General features: G+C 35.7%; 1 protein-coding gene across 1 annotated transcript in view; it reads right to left on the reverse strand.

The window, feature by feature from the left end:
* LOC134375109 (rho GTPase-activating protein 20-like) overlaps window positions 1-19,862 on the reverse strand; it is a 71,239-nt gene that overhangs the window by 13,791 nt on the left and 37,586 nt on the right. Inside the window, exons 7-11 of the mRNA XM_063093287.1 lie at window positions 19,005-19,089; window positions 15,994-16,071; window positions 13,662-13,728; window positions 10,768-10,956; window positions 414-592 (exon numbers count right to left, since the gene is read on the reverse strand). Of these exons, the coding sequence (XP_062949357.1) occupies window positions 414-592; window positions 10,768-10,956; window positions 13,662-13,728; window positions 15,994-16,071; window positions 19,005-19,089 (598 nt within the window). The remainder of the gene's footprint in view (window positions 1-413; window positions 593-10,767; window positions 10,957-13,661; window positions 13,729-15,993; window positions 16,072-19,004; window positions 19,090-19,862) is intronic.

The following is a 19,862-nucleotide window of genomic DNA, read 5'->3' on the forward strand; positions in this document are numbered from 1 at the left end:
ACACTTGAAATACAAATAAAGCAGTTTTAAAAACTTTAAAAAATAGAAGATTAAGTAGTCTCTGTTGCTGAAGTGGTTAAAAAAAAAAAAGACTTTCAGAACAATATGGAGTTTAAGAAGGATTTGTGAGAGATAGAATATGGATTGTCTATCTACAGAGCAAATTCTAATTTACCTGAGCAGGCTTATATGGCTCTTTCTTGAAACCAGTAGTCTAGATTATCTCTTATGTTTTCCTTATGATTCTGCAATAGCTAAGTCAGATTTTAATTCTTTTAAGTAATGATAATAGAGATTCTTAGCTAAAGCCAGGGATGTCTATAATCTTTCCATCTGGGGACAGGTTTACTTTCCAGAGTTCCCCATTCCTAAAATTCCTTTCCCATTAGTTTACAGGCCGAAATGAGACTTACTAAGACAGGTTTGGGCAGATTATCATTCTCACAAATATTTGGCAGAGAAACTCCAAACAGCTGTCCTGGCACAGGAGATGTTGGAGATATGGGCAAGTTGTGCTGGTGAGTGCTAGAACCTCGCCAAAAGGCCCAGTTTAAGATAGATCTTCTCCTTTTAAATGTCTTCTGATTTGAATCTAAGGCAGAATTGAGAGTATTAGAAAAACTAGTTTAGTTTACTTAACTTTATTTCTATAATTTCCATTTCACTGTATGTTCGTTACTATGGCTCAGAAAAAAAATGCTTATAGTTGTCCTTTGTTATTGACAATTGAACCTATGAAATTTCATTATGATATTCTGTAAATTAAGGAAAAATCAACTAAAGAAGAATCAAATGTTTGGTTCTTCTTCTATCCATTTTTGAGACACCACTGGTATGTTTACTCGAGTTTTGGCACTAAATTTCAAAGGTGAAAGAATGGCTTCCCTATTGAACTATTACAACTTAAAGCAAAAAGTGTTTTTCATACTAACATATACATTTTCCCATTTTAAAAGACTGGGCATCCAAAAATTTGAAGACTGAATTATACTACAATTAAATCATGAGAAAAAGCAAGCAAGGAGGAGGGAAAGGGGAAGATGGAGGAGAAAGAGGAAGAAGAGGAGGAAGAGGAGAAGAGTTGTTGTCTCTATTAAGATGTTCTATGGAAACAAAGAATGCTTTATTGCCTGATGTCCCACTCTACTACTGACAACAGATACAGGAAGCCAATGTCCTTCATTTTTTTCCATTCTTGGCAACTGCAAAGACTTTCCTGTATCTTTTCAGTTCCTGACTTTAAGACATATGCTTAAGGCAGGATGGATGGGTGCAAACATGACTGAGACTTGCCCTTGCTATGGTGACATTTATAATCTAATAGAGAACAAGACTGGTGATGGGGTGGGAGAGGGGAAAAGTATATTAATAAATAAAACATCATAAGGACATGATGTACCTTTGGTACAACAGACCAAAGGTATTTAGAAGAAAGTAAAGCACATTGATCCAGTATGAGGGAGAGGAGTGATCCTGGAGGCGTTTGCATTTGATTTGGATGTTTTTTTTGGCAGTTGGCCGGTATGGGGATCCGAACCATTGACCTTGGTGTTTATAACACTGTGTTCTAATGAACTGAGCCAACTGGCCAGCCTGATTTGGATTTTGAATAAGACTTCAACAGACAGCATCCAGCGTAATGCCTTGTACCTAATAAGTACTCTATTGTTACTGAACAATGATGGAAACGGAGGAGAAATTTAAGTGGAAAAAAACAACATATACAAAGTAGGCAGAAGTAAAAAGGGTCAATAGTGAGTTATGATTTTGATACCACAGTGCTGAAATTTTTGTCATCTGTGTCTAATTTTAACATGAAAGTTTGCAAATGATCTGATACATAAAAAGGTTCCATTTTTTAAAGTTCCACTTCTAAAAGTGGCTGGCTCCTTCTCCCCCTCTCCTTTCCCCCAACACACACACACACACACACACACACACACACAACTATAAACTCTACACAAGTGAATGAAAATAAACCTACCTGTAGTCACTAAAGAGTGATCAAAAGAAGGTAGATACTGAAAGTAAAGGTTTGACCCTTCAAAGAAGGGAATTGCATGGCACTGAATGTTTCCCATTCTTATAGCTTTTATCATGAAGACAGGCCCCAGGGTGGCGGGGTAACTAAAATTTGGAGAGAAACTGGAACTCTTACTGGCTTGGAGAAATAGAGAACAAAGATAAAGGTACCCACAGCATCTGGAAAGTGAGAGGGAATCATAGAAAGGACAAAACCTGACAGTGGAAGCCCCAAATATTGTACATTCAGTTCTGCCCAGATTGCTGGCTAACCCCTAAAGCATGCATTCCTGGGGCAGATTCAAAACATCTTGCAATTAAGGCTAACAGAACCAAGATATGAGAGGCCACAATACCCAGATAACACTCACTCATGGTTTGACTCCATTCTCTCTAAGCATCATCAAATACTAACTTTAAAGAAGTCTTTTATCTAGTTTGGATATAATGTACCTTAGCATTTTATTTTCTCAGAATAACCTACTTAAACCAAATACTAAAAAAGCCAAGTTGTGAGAGGAAAGCAAATAAGCAACATTTTACCAGATGGCCTTACGACCATCATCCACACTTCACTCCCTTCGGATACAGTAAGCACGTTGTCAATGTACACACACGGTCAGGTGTGCAAAGCTCTTTGGCTTTGGAGTCAGGAGCCGAGTTAGACTCTTGGTTCAGACACTTATTTAGGTGAGTTACTTAACTTCTTTCCTTAACTTTAAAATGCAAAGGATAACCTATCCCTCAAAGGCTTACTGAAAGGATCATGCAAGATAATGTACGGAAAGTATTACTTTGCCCAGGGCATGGGTCAAAGGAATCTTGATTAAAGCTGCCAAGAGACCAATCTACTCCTCAAAAACAAGACCTCCTCTCTGTACTTACTCTCCATTTGGTTTAACAGCCTTCTGGGGGTATGTAGACATGAAAGAATACCACTACTCTATTAAGAATTTTCTTCCTGCTTTGACATTCCCAACCTACACCATTTTAGAAAGCAGAAAAAGAAATGAAACCCTTTCTGAAATCCAGAAAGGGGTTCCTGTATGTCTAGCAATGTCAATCTGGGCAAATGTTTGTTTAGTATGTACCATAATATATATGCTGAGTAGCTGTACTCAGTCTGGTTTGCTCATATTTAACCTGGTCTTTTTTATTTCTATAACTATGAGATTTACTTAACTTTTTAGCTTTCACATTTCTTAAGAATGCTCTATCACAAGTTATAAACTCAGTTATTCTATAAATGTAGACAGAGGTTTAAGTGCAAATTGAGTTCTTTACTTTATCATAAATACTTTCAGCTGTAGCCATGCTTTTAATGTTCAGCATTGAATCTGAGAGTCCAGGTTCCCTCTGGGACTGAGAGAAAAAAATTCATTAAAATTTACTTTGGTGCAGAGCCTTTAATGTATAGACCTTATTTTCTAAATGTCAAAAGCTGATGAACAAACATGCTACTACAATAAAAAAAAAGATTATGTAAATGTAAAGCAAACTAATTTCATGTAAATCTAGCTTTCCTAAATAGCCCTGGCAAGATTCAGGCTAGTGTTTTTGCATGCTTAAATTAGAAAACTGAATATTAAAAATTACGATCCTTAAAACTTTGTGCATATAGAACATAACCACAACAGTAAAAGCTTTAAGTAGAAATTCTATTCTGGCCACATAGCTACAGAAATTAAGAATACCGTTATTTTTGTTTTTTTCCAGAGTGGGAAATACATATGAGAGAACACTGGAATGACAGGGCAAACAGGTAAAAGAAGAAACATGTCCCATATTTTACTATCCACTATAAAAGTTCAGATTAATTCCAGTTTAGTCCTGGGTCTGAAGCAGATATGGAAGGTAATAAGCCTGCTGTGGGCTCACAGAAATGGGAGTTCCATTCACAATAGAACCCCAAGAGTTGCTTCAGACCACACTCAGAAAGATCCCGCTTAATTAACTCTTCCACTTCATTCAAGGTTTTCCAGTAGGTGTGACTAAGCCATTCAATCTTTCATTTAACTTCTGCTCTGTTCTATACACTGGACTAAGTCCTGGGATGAGTTCCCAGGCCTTAGACAAGCTCATAGTCTAAAGAGACATGTAGATATGTAAACAAATAATCAAAATGTAATTTTTTATGTTACACTAGAGATATGTATACAGTGCTCTGGAGACACAGAGAAAGGGGTAGCTAAAGATTCAAAGAAACAAAGATTTCCTAGAAGTGACATTTGAGTTGGGTCTTGAGGTCAGATTTTTGAATGTCTCTATATTCTGCATCCTCAATTAACACTAGAGCTATCTCACTGTGGACCAACCACCCCAAGGATGAGTTGTAATGACTCGAGTCTCAGAGGTGGAGTTCTGAGAGATCTATTGCTCTTCTGTTTCCAGTGTAAGACTATTTAGTAGGAGGTCTTCTCCACCATGAAGCAGAAATTTGAAAAACAGATGGAAGATGACTGTGCTCACCTAAAGCTATGCTGGTTAACAGGGATATTTTCTTTGAGCTAACTAGAGAAAACCTCTCTCAGAAATGGATGTATGAAGCTCTGTCTAATTGTGGCTTATTTTATTCAGGTGGTTTAAAAACATTAATTGTTCTCAGCCAATATTTTAATAGAAACTATCTTCCTCTTTTATCTCCTTGCTAACCTTAGAAACAACATATAAATTTCCACATAAGATCATGCAAAATATCTACTTCCTGGGGCTAAGCAATTTAAGATTTTAAGAGTTCTGTGGATTTTAAATATACAGGCCACAAACAGTGTGATGAACTCTGAGTATAACAAGTGGCACTTGGTAAATAAGGCCAAATTCTATATGTATATAATATGTGCTGAAAAAGTATTAGCTCATTTTTCCCTGTTAGAAGTCAGGTTAATTGTTGGTATGTATGTGAAGAAAGGCAGGGAAAGAGAGTGAAGAGAGTCCTGTTCTTAAACTCATTTCCTCCTACAAGGTCTCCTTGTTAATTCTGATTTATGTTAGGGATGAGTTGGGGGCACAGAAGGTGAGAAAGAAGGAAACAGAAATATGGACTTTAAAGTACATAAAATTTTGATAATCATAGGGTCATATATTCTACATCACAATGAGGCTATGGAAGTACTGAAAATTTCCAGAGTGGCATGTTGCCTTCAAATTTGAAAAAAATCAAGAGTATTAATAAAAGCTGTGAGGATGTTAACAGTAAGACAAACAATAACTATGTAAAACTGTCTCTATTTCATGAAGTGAGTTAGTACTAACATGTCCACATAATAGGGCAGTTGGGTCTAGTGATGAGTGGAGATCTAAGGACAGAAGATCTATGTTGAGATTTCAGTTCTACTGCTATATGCTTTGTGATGCTGGACACAGTCTGAGTCTGCTCATTTGTAAAATGGGTAATAATGGAAACTTACATGGTTGTTTTGAGGCTTAAAAGAAAGTATTCTATAAACTGTGAAGTTTTACGTAGAAATTACTTGAGAACATTATGAAAAGTGTCATCATCCAGGGACCAAAAATTCCATTGGTAGAATTTCTAGGCTCTCTACAGTTCTTTAGTCTTTCTAAATGCCTTTTGGCTTTTTTACTTCTCATTAAAACACTGCAAAGATGTAACAGGCAAAGAAACGGAAACCAGTCAAAAGAGATGGTTCTGTTACTTAGGGGAAGCTCTGTTATAAAGTCTGGTAGAATACTGAGACTTTAGCTGAAATGTTTTTGATTAAATGTGCATTCTAATAATCTAAATTAGAGGGCAGCAAACTACGATCCCTGGGCCAAATCTGGCCTGCCACCTCTCTTTGGATAGTCTGTGAGCTAAGAATAGTTTTTACATTTTTAAAAGGTTGAAAAATTCAAAAGAAGAATAATATTTGGTGACACATAAAAAATGTTATGAAATTCAAATTTTACTGTCTGTCACAGTTTTGCTGGGACACTACCACACTCATTCATTTATGTATTGTCTATGACTGTTTTCACTTCACACTCTATGGCAGAGTTGAGTAGCTGTGACCAAGACAATATGTTGTGCTCTCATTGCTTTGCACTGTTGCTCAGGGCACTACAAATTTTGGTGACTCCACTATATCTTGACAATGTTTCAAGTGCCAGGTGTGTCATGATACTGCAAATCTAACTTTATTTTTTATTATTCATCATGTCAAAACAAGAAAAGTAGACTTCCAGTGCTGAGTTTTTAGGGCACCGTGAAGTGTGTATGACATTGTTATTGAATCAATAGCCAAAGTATGTGGTTACTGTGCAACGACATAACAGCCATGGTGAAAAACTATATGTCAACTTTACCAGACTAAGCACTTGTCAATATAGGTTGACATTACCAGACTAAACAGTAACAATCACAGTATCCCCAATGTAAAGAAAGCAACGATAAGAAAAATTAGAATATTTAAAATAAAATATCTCATCACCGCAGAGTTTCTTCACAAAGACAAAAAATGAAAACAGACTGCAACAAAAGTAAATTTGAGTGGCTCATTTGTTAGCCAAGAAAGGACAGCCATATACTAATGGTGAGTTGATGAAATCCCGTGTGCTTGTAGTAGATGAAGAAATGAGTCCAGAGAAACTAGACTTAAGATTATTAGCCTTTTAGTGAGAATAGCTGATCAAATAGTTGAGGACCTCAGGAATAATATCCACAGTAAACTAAAACAAGGCAGGTGACTCTCTTTGGTTCTTAATGAGTTGACAGATGTTACCAATACTGCTCAGTTGCCAATTCAAGAAGTTGATGCCAAGTTTGAAGTGACTGAAGAATTAGCCTTAAACAAACTGCATAGAACAACTATGGGTGAGAATATTTTGAAAGAATTTGAGAAAATAATTCAGCACCACCTGAAGTGGAATCTGCTAAAATGTGTTATGTCTGATGATGTAGCAGATGTGTGGAGTGGAAAAACGGTGTGATTTAACAAATTTACAAAGGTTGTAAAATTTTAAAATGTTTAATACCTATGGTTTATTCATTGTATTGATCAGTGGCACTGCGGGGAAAATATTTCAATCTATAAAGTGTTACTGGATTAGTAGTGTCAACAGTGACCTTCATTTACTCTCATGGACTTAACCATTGTCAGTTTTGTGAATCATCAGAAATAGAAGCCAAATATTAGCCTTTCTTGTACTATCACAGAGTAGTTCAATGGCTCAGCAGTGGTAAATTTTTATAATGATGTTTTGAATGCTGGGCTGAGATTAAACTTTTTATGAATGAGAAGAACTGCTTTCAATCACTATTCCTGGACATTGAATGGATTTATAAATTAATTTTTCCTGTAGATTTGATGTTTCTTAATGAATCCCACCTAAAATTACAAGGCAAAACAAGGCTTACACATAAAACTTTTAATGCAGTAAAGTCATTCAACAATATTTAATCACAAGTAATGTCAAGCTGCTTTATACACTTCTGGTGCTGTCAAAACAAGAAGCAAGATCTCTAGTCCCACACAAGTCTGCAGCACATATATTTTCCGAGTTCAAACGATAACTCTAGTAGTGTTTTACCAATCTCCACGCAAGAACAAAAGAAAATATCATAACTCAAAATCTATTCAATTGAGGAGCTTCCACTTAACCTGCAATTGGAAGTGATTATCTTCCATGAAATGAAGAAGAATCTAACACAAGTCTACAAATGCCATCTAAGAGAGAAATGTGCTCAATTAGGATTATATGCTCGTAGAAGGATATCGATATTTGGCAGTACCTATCTGTGTGAAGAAAACGTTTTCAAAGGTGAAATATAAAAATCTCATTACAGATCAGAACATTTGCAATCGATTTTGATGATTAAGTCACGAACTTTAAATCCCAATTAAGTCAAATTTTATCCCCCTCCAAATAATTCAACTCTTATTAGTAGACCTGTATTATGTATAATTATATTCAATTATTATATTTTGAATTCCATCAGTAAAAAAACATGGAAACTTTCCTTCTTTTGTTACATAAGCACCTACCTGCAAATTTCACTATCCAGCCCCTTACAGAAAAACTTTGCTGACCCCTGATCTAATTCAGTGGTTTCTGAAACAATTGTTCATCAAAATCTTCTGTATTAAAAAAAAAAAAGAAACAACCCACATAAGTGGTTCACCTGCAATTTTTAGTTGCACAGGTGATTCTGATATCCAGCTTGGCTTTGGCACCATTGGGCTATAGTTACTCCATCCCTGATCCCATGTGCCACGAATCATCTACCACTGGAACTACCATTATCCTAACTTTCAATAGAAAGAAACTAAGCGGAGGATGCCTACAATTTATCTTAGAAAGCAAGTCACTGGCAAAACTGAGTAAGACCCTTAGGATTCCTACTCTCTGATTATCAGTCAAATTAATTAAAATTGACAACAGACCCAGAGAAATAGTTCTGAAAACATGGGTAAAAAAGGTAGAATGGGAGAATATTATTCTCCTTAGCATAGCTATAAAGATTCTCTTTGTATCTTTAATGAGATAACAAATCTAAAAATTAATTTGATTATCCATTAAACAAATATTCATTGAGTAAATATTCATTTACATATGCCAGGCACTGTGGCAGGTTCTGGCAGTACAGAAGTGAACAAAACACACCAAAATCCCTGCTTTCATGAAGCTCACATTTTACTGGATGGTAAACCATGATACCTTTCTCTATAGCACCCCCTCAGAACAGCCCAAGGAAGTGAGCAAACAGCTTTATAGTCCAAAAGTTCAATTTACCGTTATAGGAGAGGAGAAGATGACAGGTATGAATTCACGGTAAGTTTGTACACCGGTGTTGGCAAGATGAGGGAGCCCCTGATGACTGATCTATTAATTTACTGTTGACTTCAGTAAAGTATAGAGTTGGAGGCCAGGTCACCATCCACAGAAAGTGACGGGATTGGGTGTGTATATGTGTGTGGAGGCGATTCAGACAGAACTGTTGACTCAAGGAGTTGGAAAATGCCTTAGAGAAAAAGTTAAGTCTCTCTAGCCAGTATAGACTGCCCATTTGAGGGGGGTCATTAGTGACATAAAACTGCCCTGCTGCTGTATTATTTCCTCTAGCAGTGTTTCTTTAGAGTTCATCTAAAGAAGGACTTTTACTAGGTACATAGGAAAGTAGGAGAGAGGGTCAAAGAAGCTGAGGTTATCTGCAAGAGAGATACTCATGATAATCATGGAATTCAAGTTGGATAAGGAAAGAAGTAAAAGTAGGAGTTGACTAAAAGATGGAGAAAGTGATACAGTGTTGTAAGTTATAAGTAGACAGGAGGAATCTGGGTTTCCAGAGAGGAAAAACTGTTTTGTTTTGTTTTTCCATGTTTCCATGCACAAAGACTAGACGTGTTATTGTAAATGAGGAACTGACAAATCATTTGGGAAGGTCGAGATAGTAAATATTGTAGCTTTTGTGTGCCACAGCTTCTGTCCTAGTTATTCAACTCTTTAACAATAGCAAGAAAGCAGAGAAGAAAAAATGAACAAATCCTGGCTGAAGAGGAAGAGAGGGCAGTTACAACTCTTTTTGCCCAATAAGATGTCAAAATTTGGAATCAATGGAGTGAATAGGAAGATAAGTTTTATGCTAGTATTGCAATTATTTTTTAAAAATCTATACATGTTTTAATATGAAAATTATAAATTAAACAGTTTTAAAGGAATGGAAAGATGTTTTGTTTAAAAGGATCTTGGTGTGTAAAATTCTTCACAATGAGTGCTGATTTGTCTGTTTTCTCTAAGTTTAGATTGCTACATACATACACATTTTTCTTAAAGTAGGGTCATTCTACAATGAGGTTAAAAACAGTATGAGCTACTTTTTCATTAATGCTATATCAATTGGATCACACACAGATGAAGTACTTCAAAATTTCATCTGGCATTCAGACGATGCCTAAAATCTGTCATGTGGCAGGTAGGTGGCTTCAGTGATCTCTCAAGGTCCATGCTATGCCTTTAAATTTATTACTCCTTGGGCCCGAGTTTGCTCATTTGCAAAGGCAATTCCACTGTTCACTGGACCCCCTAGTTGGTTCAAATTGATAAGGGCAACTGTAGAAATTTAGCATCCATTTTCTACTATCCCACTCAGTTTCTGGTATCCATTTTCTATTTCTCATACACTCTTAATGTCAGACTGAGAGCTTAAAACTCAAACTTGGCTTAGGGTAAATTATGTTGGACACCATTTTTATCATTCTAGAGTCTTTATAATGCAGAGGTAACAGACAGCTCTGTTCACAGGAAATTAATACTCAAATGGTAGGCTAAGGAGAGACTTTTGTAGAAATCATCCTAGTCTTCACATAGCTATCAGTCCCAGGATCCAGGCAGGGCATCAGAGTCTTCTGACATCCATCACTGACAGCCTCATTTTTATACTGTGACCAGTTAGGGGGAACACACAGTGGAGTGTATTACAGTACAAAGAAGGTATTGAAGCACCTGCAGCATTGCCTAGTGCCTTTGACTCTGCAGTGGCCATAAGGTTAAAGGGGAAAGAATGGCGAAGAAAGAAGGGATAGACTGTATTGCTCTTAGTTGCTGGTTACATCAATCATGCCTATTGCTGATTTATAAAATGATCTTCTTCTAAAACTCCATCTTTCCTTTCAAAACTCCTAGCTAATTCAAAAGAAAAATCACCCCATCTGGCTGGAAGTTTGGGTCTTTTCATTTGTACAAAATGTGTGTCCAGGAATGAAAACTTTTGCTGAAAGATGGCTCTATGAAGGACGAGAAGCGACTCACCACTCAGTTGCTGGGCCATAGCCAGACGGCTGCGCTTCAGGATGAACTGGCACCGCATCTCTTTGGGCAGCTGTTCCATAAGGAAGGGCTCCTGGAAGTTAAGAGGTGTGGTGGAGTCCTTTGATCCCTGTGTCAGGAGTGCAGTGTCTCGAAGATGGCTCATTTTAATTCCATAAGGATATTCATGCCCTACACAGAGAAAAATCTAAATGTAGACTTCAGACAGGCTGATACTGTGAGCATGTGTGCTACAAGCTGGAATGTACTGCAATTTACCCCTGGTACTTTTGGTATAAAGAATCCTTTTGTTGACTGAATGATCACCATGTGCACTCTCATAGTTGGAGACCACTGCATAATGGAGGTGGTCCTACCAAAATAGTTTTAAGGACGAGAAGAAAGGAAGGAAGAAAAAAAGTCTTTTAAAAATATCTAGTGTGGAGTGAATGTACAGGTCAGTTTGTGAGTTGCATAATGTTGGTTTCTCCTATCTCCATATAAGAATATTTAGAGGTATTCTAGTTTCTCCTTTGACACTAACCAGATCTATAAACCTTCGGCAAATCCCCGTCCTCTCTCAGCCTCAAATGCATGATTTAAAATACTTACCCTACCCCTATCACACGAGTATTGTAAAGATCAAATAAGTAAACATTGGTGGTTAATATTACTTAAATAATAGGGACAATGAACTATATATGTCAAGAATTACTATTGTTACTATTATTTAACACAAGATGTCTGACTGAAAAACGTTTAATTAGTTTTTATTAGTTATATAAGTAGAGCTTCTCAAGAGCATTGAGACTGGTTTGACTTATGCTTCCCTCCCACTGCTGCCCTCTGAGGCTGGTGTTCATAGGCAATAATCAGAAGGAAGACTGCAGGGGATTAGAAACACAGAAACAGATGCAAAAAGGAATTTACAAACTAGAAAAGCTAAACCCTGCACATCTGATCACAACATAACTTTTGCTCTTTAATACTCTAAGTAATTGCAGCCTCTTAGTGTAAAGCTCAAACACTACTGGGTTGCAGATTTTTTAAGCACAGGAGTAAGTTCCCTTCTATTGCTGACTTATCACTAAATGTAACTCAGTAAATGCTTACTGTTCCTTTCTACCTGGCACAGGCACATAATGTCAATATTCGATTAATATCAAGCGATACAGCAACTTCTAAGAATTAAGCCAAAAAAAAAAAAAAAGAAGGCTTCTATAACAGCAATAAAACAATCAATTTATCTAAATAGCCAGCAGCTCATCTACAATTGAGGTTTGCAAGGCACATTAAAATATACAATTATTTTTATTTTTATTTTTTGGTATATCGCCAATACAGGGATTTGAACCCTTGGCCTTGGTGTTATAACACTGCACTCTAACCCACTGAGCTAACCAGCCAGCCCCAAATATACAAATAAGAACTGCTATTCAATCGTGGGACAATCATATGTCATGTTCCATGGTTTTTTAGTAAGAGCTAGTAATGAAGCTTGGAGATGTTTCCAGCTTGAAAGTTACCATCCACCTAGTTTTAATTAAATTAATGTATTTTATTAAGACATATTTTAAGTATTTTTTTAAAATTTGACAACTTTAATTGTTGTCCATTGACTTTACAAAAATGGCAACATTAAGTGAGAACTAAAAAAGAGAAAGAAAGGAACTACAATCACAATAATACATTGAACTTCCAGAAGTAGAAAACAGAACTGTGATTACTAGAGGTAGGAAGGGGTAGGGGTATTAGGGAGAAATTGGTTAATGGACACAAAGAATTATGTTTTGAAATGATAAATACACTAATTATCCTGATTGGATCACCATATATTGTCCACAAATACTGATCGTCCACTCTGTACCCCACAAATATGTATAATCAACTATTTCAATAAAAATAAAATTTTAAGATAGAGGGGGGAAAAAAACCCTGAAATAAGTCAATTTTGTCCTCAGTTTATGCATGATCACTTTCTACATTCTAGGCATACACATTTTGTAGAAAAGTTTGGTTTTAGATTACTCACATCACTTGAAACACTGATTACACAGTAGTGACCTCACAGATAAATGAAAGGACTGCACGAGATGATGCATGTGAAATGCTTTTCACAATGTCTAGCAGGTAGTAAGCATTTTTCAATTGTTAACAGAAATCATCATCATCAACATCATTGTGTTCATCATCTCAAAATCTGCTACAGATATTGTCCCTCATTTTAATTGCTCTGTTTCTGTTCACCACTCTGAATAAAATTACTGATCAAAAAACATTTTTAAGTAAAATGATTTAAATAAGGTGAGGTGTAACCTATATACCAATACTCCTCAAATCAAATGCTGGGTAATTGAGCTACAGAAATAGCAAAGTAAGTTAGTGAAGGGGTAGTAGGTTAGCCAGTGAAGATTTATATGTTCGAATGGATTAATCCATTTTCTTTGATGCCTAGAAAGTTCCTGGCACAGGGCAGGTATTTCATACTCACTGATGGTTTAAGATGCATGACTGGATTATAGACTGGTCTTCCAGAGAGGCAAAATAGTAGATAGGAAAGGGAACAGAAAATCCCAAGAACTGAACATAAAAATAAGTGTATGAAGAAAAGGAAATACATATTGCTGTGTTACAGAAAAAAAGTAAAGGTTTGGCAAGCTAGCTCTGTTTATAAAGTGAAAAAAAAAAATTCACATTTTTCTTCCCAACTATAAAATTAGCTGCTTGAGCAAAGAGATTTTGTCTAACACACAGAAATGTTTGGTAGATATTTATTCTTCATATGAGATTTAACATTTAATAGTATTTAAACTTAGGACCATACGACTAATTCTCTCAGCCACTTAGTATTCACTGAATTTTAATTATAGTTCTCTTAGATTTTCACAGAAACTTACCAATGAGTGGGTATGGTGCCGCTTCTTTGCCAGAATTGACCCATAACTGGTAATCTCTCTCAGAGCCCTTGGAGATAAAAGAGTTAAAAGTCATAACAAATCTTCAACATTTGGTACTTCAATGAGGACTTTTTTTTTTTTTTTTTTTTTTTTTTGCATTTTTATGTTTCGTCAAAGGAAAAATCTGGGGACAATGTAAATGCTATATAGGTTCACGGGAGTGATTATGATTTTTTAAGAAAACCCCATCTCTCTCCCCCCAATCCCCAGTGATGGCTAGGGATCCACAAAGTTCAATGGAATCAGGCCCTCGATATAAAGGGAGCTCACAGAATGGGAAATCTTGACTAAATCTTTTTACAAAGGAAGAACAAACTTCCTGGTTCTAAAAGGCTAATCTCTTCTTTAGAGTCCTGACTTCTGCTATGTCTCTGGACTTCTCAGAGAATATCAGACTTAACCTTCAACATGTCCCTGGCAAAGACAACCTTGTTATCCAGAAAGCCACAAACATTTCTGTATGTATGATTAAGAAGTAAAATATCAAAGGCTGATTTTAGTTCAGCTGCTACTGAGCAGGAGAAGAATGACCAAGAGGCTTTGAGCAGATAGGCAGTTGGCATAGTCTACATTGGCTTTAGTTTGGGCAAGTCCACTCCTGGGCACAGAAAGAATGAGAATTCAATCTAGAGAATAGTCCCAGTCATGGAAAACAATAAAACAAAATTTTTCACTAGTAGAATTATAACCCAGGAAGGGTTATATTCCTCTAGGAGGAATAAGGTAAATATATTTTAAAAGAAGCCAGAACAGATAAAGTCAAGTCTGTTGGCAGTATTTCATATTCTTGACTTTAACTTCTGATTAGCAATCACAGGCCTGCCCTTATAATGGAGGGTCTTGGCTATGGAGAATACCCTACAGACTGCCCCCACTACCATACACACATAGTTTGTTACTTCATCACTAGTCAAAAAATTATATTTCAAATGGAATGAGCAACCTAATAAAAATCCTTTCTTTTTATATAGTGTCTAAAAACACTGTGATCATCTCTTACACCAGGTATACTCAAATAGCCTCAATTCCTAATTAAATTAATAGAATTATTTTTGGGTCTGAGGAGATTGGTCACTTTATCCAAAAGAAAAATACAGATAAGGAAATGAATCCTGTCATTAATTAATCTCCCTTCCTACCCCTAAATCTATTCACTTTCTTCCAAAACATATTCACACAGGTTAGAAATCAATGCAGAGATGCCTGCTTTACTCACTGCATATAAATTTAATTACATTTAAAACACATTACTAAATTTAATAATTCAGATTTTTTAATCCCAAATTTTTAAAGAGCTCAGGATAAACCCTGAGCTCTTTAAAGGCTTACTATAGCACCGTATAACTAGAAAGTTGAAATACATGGCATGTCTTAAACATGTGTGATGTCACATCAGTGTGTTTTAAAATTTATGGGGAATCTCACGCAAGGAATAGTGTTGTTCAAGTGCTTTCCTTAGTTTCCACCCTTCTGAAAATCACTCTCTTTAATAAAAGTACTCATTATGTGGTGTTTATATAACTGATAGGGAGGCAATGAGGAGAGCCTTCCAATTCTCTTTCCCCAACTCATTCTCAAACATTTTAATATTTTCCTCTAAAACAATCTCAAATGGTAACCTCTGTCCCAGAAAACAGGAGCAGAAACTAAAAGCAAAATGAAAAATGTGGAGTATACACTAAAGCCCTTCAAATCCATGATCTAATTAAAAGCTTGTCTTTTTATTTACCAGTTCATTAGAAGTACCAGGCATCTTATCCTCAGGACCTGCAGCCAGGCAATATGGCTTCTAGCCATGTGTTCTTTATGTAAAAATTCTACTACAGAGCAAATCCTTCAGAATTCATCATCCTAAGACTAATTGTGTCTTGGGATAATAACAGGATGATTAGGTAGGGAGAACTGTCAAATATTGACAAGCAGAAAGGAGGGAAAGAGTTGAAACTGTATTATTAAGAATCTTACACCAAAACAAATTTTTTTGTAGATGTATATAGTATATACAATAAAAATACATATCATCATCCTAAAATTATAGTCCAATCTTATGCTTTTTGGTTCATACAAGTTTTAAAATAAGAGTGGAAGATAGCATCCATATTTTAAACAAATATTAAAGATTTACTGTCCTTATTTTCTATGCTTTGGGGGATAAAATATGATTTGGGTATATCTAATAACCAGCTGTCTTATGATGGAAGGGATAATATTTACATGAATCTAAAGTATCAAGGTTTGTTTTCAAATAAGAATATCTAGCAGAGTAACTTACAGTTATCCTTAGCATTGTTAATGACATGTTGATAACTTCATTCGCTGTATCTGAATTCATTACTGTTATAGTTTTAGACTGTAGAAAAAAAAGAAATAAGAAATACAGCTATAAATAAAGAATTTTAAAACAGGTGAACAAATAACAATTCTCAAATGATTATCCAAAGGCAAATCCTGATTTCCTTTAGGTGGTTGTAAATAAAATTTCAAACCCGATTTCAAGTGTGGACAGAGTAAAGCACATGACTTAAGTAGAATATACACCTTTGACTATAATTTACTTTCATTTCCTTATATATGATGCCCTTTAATAAAACATTTATTTCTCTCAAAATAAAGGATGTGTGGCTCACAAAATGTAAGAGCTTAAGCAAGTAAGGAGAAGACTAAATATATTTCATAGAGAGTATAATAAGAAAAATTCAGTGAGCCTGGTGTTCTGCCTCATTTCCATAGTTGTATTTCCATAGCGCAATGGGTAATAAAAAAGGGAGAGAGCTGAATCTCTTTCTATCTCTTCCTTAGTACTGTTTTCACAATGTAGGATTTTATTTCTTTGCATGGTATAAAGTTAGTTTAGGTAAAATCAGAATAAGAATTGGTTAGGAAAGACATTTAAAGCTTAGAATTTTAAAACACAGCTATTTATTGAGCACTTTCTATGTGTTAGGCATTGTGGCTACTAAGATTCTTATTGTGAAAATCTTCAGAGAATTTAAAACTGATGAGTCTAGGAAAAAAATGAAAATTTTAGAAAGCTCAATTCTATTACCAACTCTGCCATTCAATAGGGTATCTGTAATAGCTCCGTGCTAAACCACATTGAGAATTGCTATTTAAAAATAGACAATTTGCATGCTACAAACAGAAAAGGGATTAAGAAGATTCGGGGCTATCTATAGAGCTCACTGCATTCCAGAATATATTATGTAAATATAAGACAGTGTTGTGTTATCAAAAAGGAAATATTTTTGCTATGCACATAGGTTTTATATATGATAATTATCAGATAAATAAGTGATCAGGGCTGCTGATAGAAGGGCTTAAATGGTACAAATAAGTAGCATAAAAGGAAAAAAATAATATAAAAGCAAAAATGATATAAAAATAAAGCTAAGTGAAATCCACTGATAATTCATCAATTGCTGTTCCCTTATATTATGTCTTCCCAATAAGTCAATTACTTCACATGACAAATTGCCTTTAAAAGTTGTTGGTTAATTGAATTTTATGTAAAAAAAATTTTTTTAAGTGCACTGATTTCCAATTGTCCTCCTTCTATCCCAAAGATTATGCAAAAGTGTCTCAGAGCACAACAAAAAGGTCTTGGAATGCCCAATCCGGTGCCTGTTTTCTACCAGAGTGGCATAGTTATATTACATACTGAGCTTTGTAACTTGACATATAATTTCAAAAAAGGCTTCTGCTTTTTTCTTTTTCTTTCTTTTTTTCCAAGTCTGAAAACCATTTGATTCAATTTAAAGCAAATCTCTCATGAAGTCTTTGGTAGTGAAGAATCTATCCTCCCAATTACCTGGTCTCTAAGGTAATGGTTTTTCTTAACACTAGGCACATATGTTTCAAGTAGTGCTATAGGAAGTGTATTTTTTCCTGCTTGCCTTTCTGGTAGACAAAAAAAATGAATTTCGGCAGATAAAGCTCTTTGGCTAGTAAACAAACAACAAAACAAACAGACAAAACTGAAAATGTGACAATTCCTTTCCATATTAGCAGAACTCACTGACAGGTTGTGCCTAACTGAAGACCAAGGATAAAGAATACTTCCCATAGATGCACTCCTATTTGGGGAAATCACTCTTTCTGGAAGCAGGGCTCCCTGAAAGAGAGTCCTGCCACAAAAGCTACTTCAGAGAGCAAAGGACATAGTGTGTCACAGCACCCTTGACTTATAAAGGGTACTAGTGATAAAACCAGAGCACCCAACCTGACCACACCTCCTGTCTTCTCTTTCAAAATGGGGGACATCAGTCCTTTCTCAAGCACACACTTTCTATATACTGAAAAAAAAAGTGTTAAAGGATTTTCCATGAAAATCCTGAATGTAACCAACTGCCACAACAGTCGAATGAAAGCAGGCTGAAACAACAGTGTTGTTGTTGTTGTTTTCCGACTTTGCTGCAGGAGATCTCCGTAGTCTCATACCATAAAAATCTGAGTACTTTCCTCAAGCAGCGATATCTCACACTCAGGAGTTGGTCAGAACATTTGCATAGCTTTTGCTTTTCTCCCAAACATAACTGTTTTGCATGTATTTTCTACACACAAATAAAGCTATCCAGTGTAATCTAGAGCTGCTGTGAAGTATGACAGTCCATAAGATCATAAAAACATTCCTAAGTTTCCGTCTTGTTCATCACTGATAACATCTTGGCCCTTGTACTACAATTTCAGTCATCAAATTAAACATAACAACTATGGTTAAAGAATTAATATTAATTTGACCAAAATGATAAATACCGTGATGTAGAAAAATGCTGATTCTCCTATAAATATCATCTTTCTCAGATCTTCCACTTATTAACCTGAGGGATTCAATCCCTAAAAACTTAAAGAATGAAAAACTTTTCAAAACCACTCTCTACTTAAGAAGTGATAAGTTGGAAAAAAATTGCATAATACTAATAGGAAATACCTTGTGGAAGTAGATTTACTAAAAGCCTCTGCAGCTGCTATTGAAAAGATCCAGAGAAACATTCAGGCCAGAGGGAGGAAAAAGACATCTGACAAGCAATATTCTTTCCAAGTGTAAATGTTAAATACTGTAGTTCATATAAATCTTTCTTGCTTTATTTTTGCTAGGTTTACTTTTCATATATACAAAGACATAAATATATCCAGGAAAATGCATTTTCCCCCTATCGTATTTCAAAACACCTTCCTCCTATAGCACACACACAGTCTGTTTGCCTGCCTGTCTCTCTTTTTATTCATGGTGTTCTGCCTTATGCAGGGACTTGGAATTTAATTTTCTGGCTTAGAAACACTTACATAGGCACAATTCCCAATGTCCTTGGTGAAGATTTTGAGCGGAATGCTCTTCGGGTAGTCCTTGTCTTTCTCTAGATTGATGTATCTAATCAAATGCAACAACAACCCAAAACAACACTGAGTCAGATGGAATTCGCTAATGGCTTATTTTAAAAATCAATCTATTTTGCTAATATTCTCAATATACTACTTATATGCCATTTTTAAAAAGGCAGAAGGAAAGACTCAGCAAGCTCAGATTACATTATGGGTTGGAAGGAAATTTTTAAAAATCAGGACATTAGGCATGGGCACAAAAAAGAATGGGACATTCATGTCAGATGAGGTTTGAGAAGCACAATCAGCTCAAGGCACCTCTGGGAGATATTTTATCTTCAAAGCTTCCCTGTCTTCTCTGGACAGGTCTGGCACCTTACTAATAAGTACAGGAACATATATGATACTTTTAACTAGGACAAACCAAAGCAATGGCTTTGGACTTCTCATTTAGCTCTCCAGCAGAGGGTAAATCTTGGTTATCCCACTGCTTAGGAAGCAGGAGAGGGGAGAAAGGGGAAAAAAATTGTGGGTCTAACAGACGTGCCTAAGTTGACCATTTTAGTCTGTATGTTCAATAACAGGGATAATAATTCATTTTTGAGGTGCTCAACAGAAAGCTCTGAATTTGTGGAAACGGTATATACTTTGAGGAAACTGTTAGTTCCAATTGGTAGGTTGGAGACAACAGAAAGAGATGGGAGAGATTATTACCTAAATTCTGTCTCAAATGATCTAACTAGACCTCAATGTTCTCCTTCCTAGAAAGTACGAAATACATGTAATGAGAGAACATTATTTACAGTAAGTAGTAGCTAATGT

This window comes from Cynocephalus volans, chromosome 4 (assembly GCF_027409185.1).
Source record: "Cynocephalus volans isolate mCynVol1 chromosome 4, mCynVol1.pri, whole genome shotgun sequence".
Taxonomy (NCBI): Eukaryota; Metazoa; Chordata; class Mammalia; order Dermoptera; family Cynocephalidae; genus Cynocephalus; species Cynocephalus volans.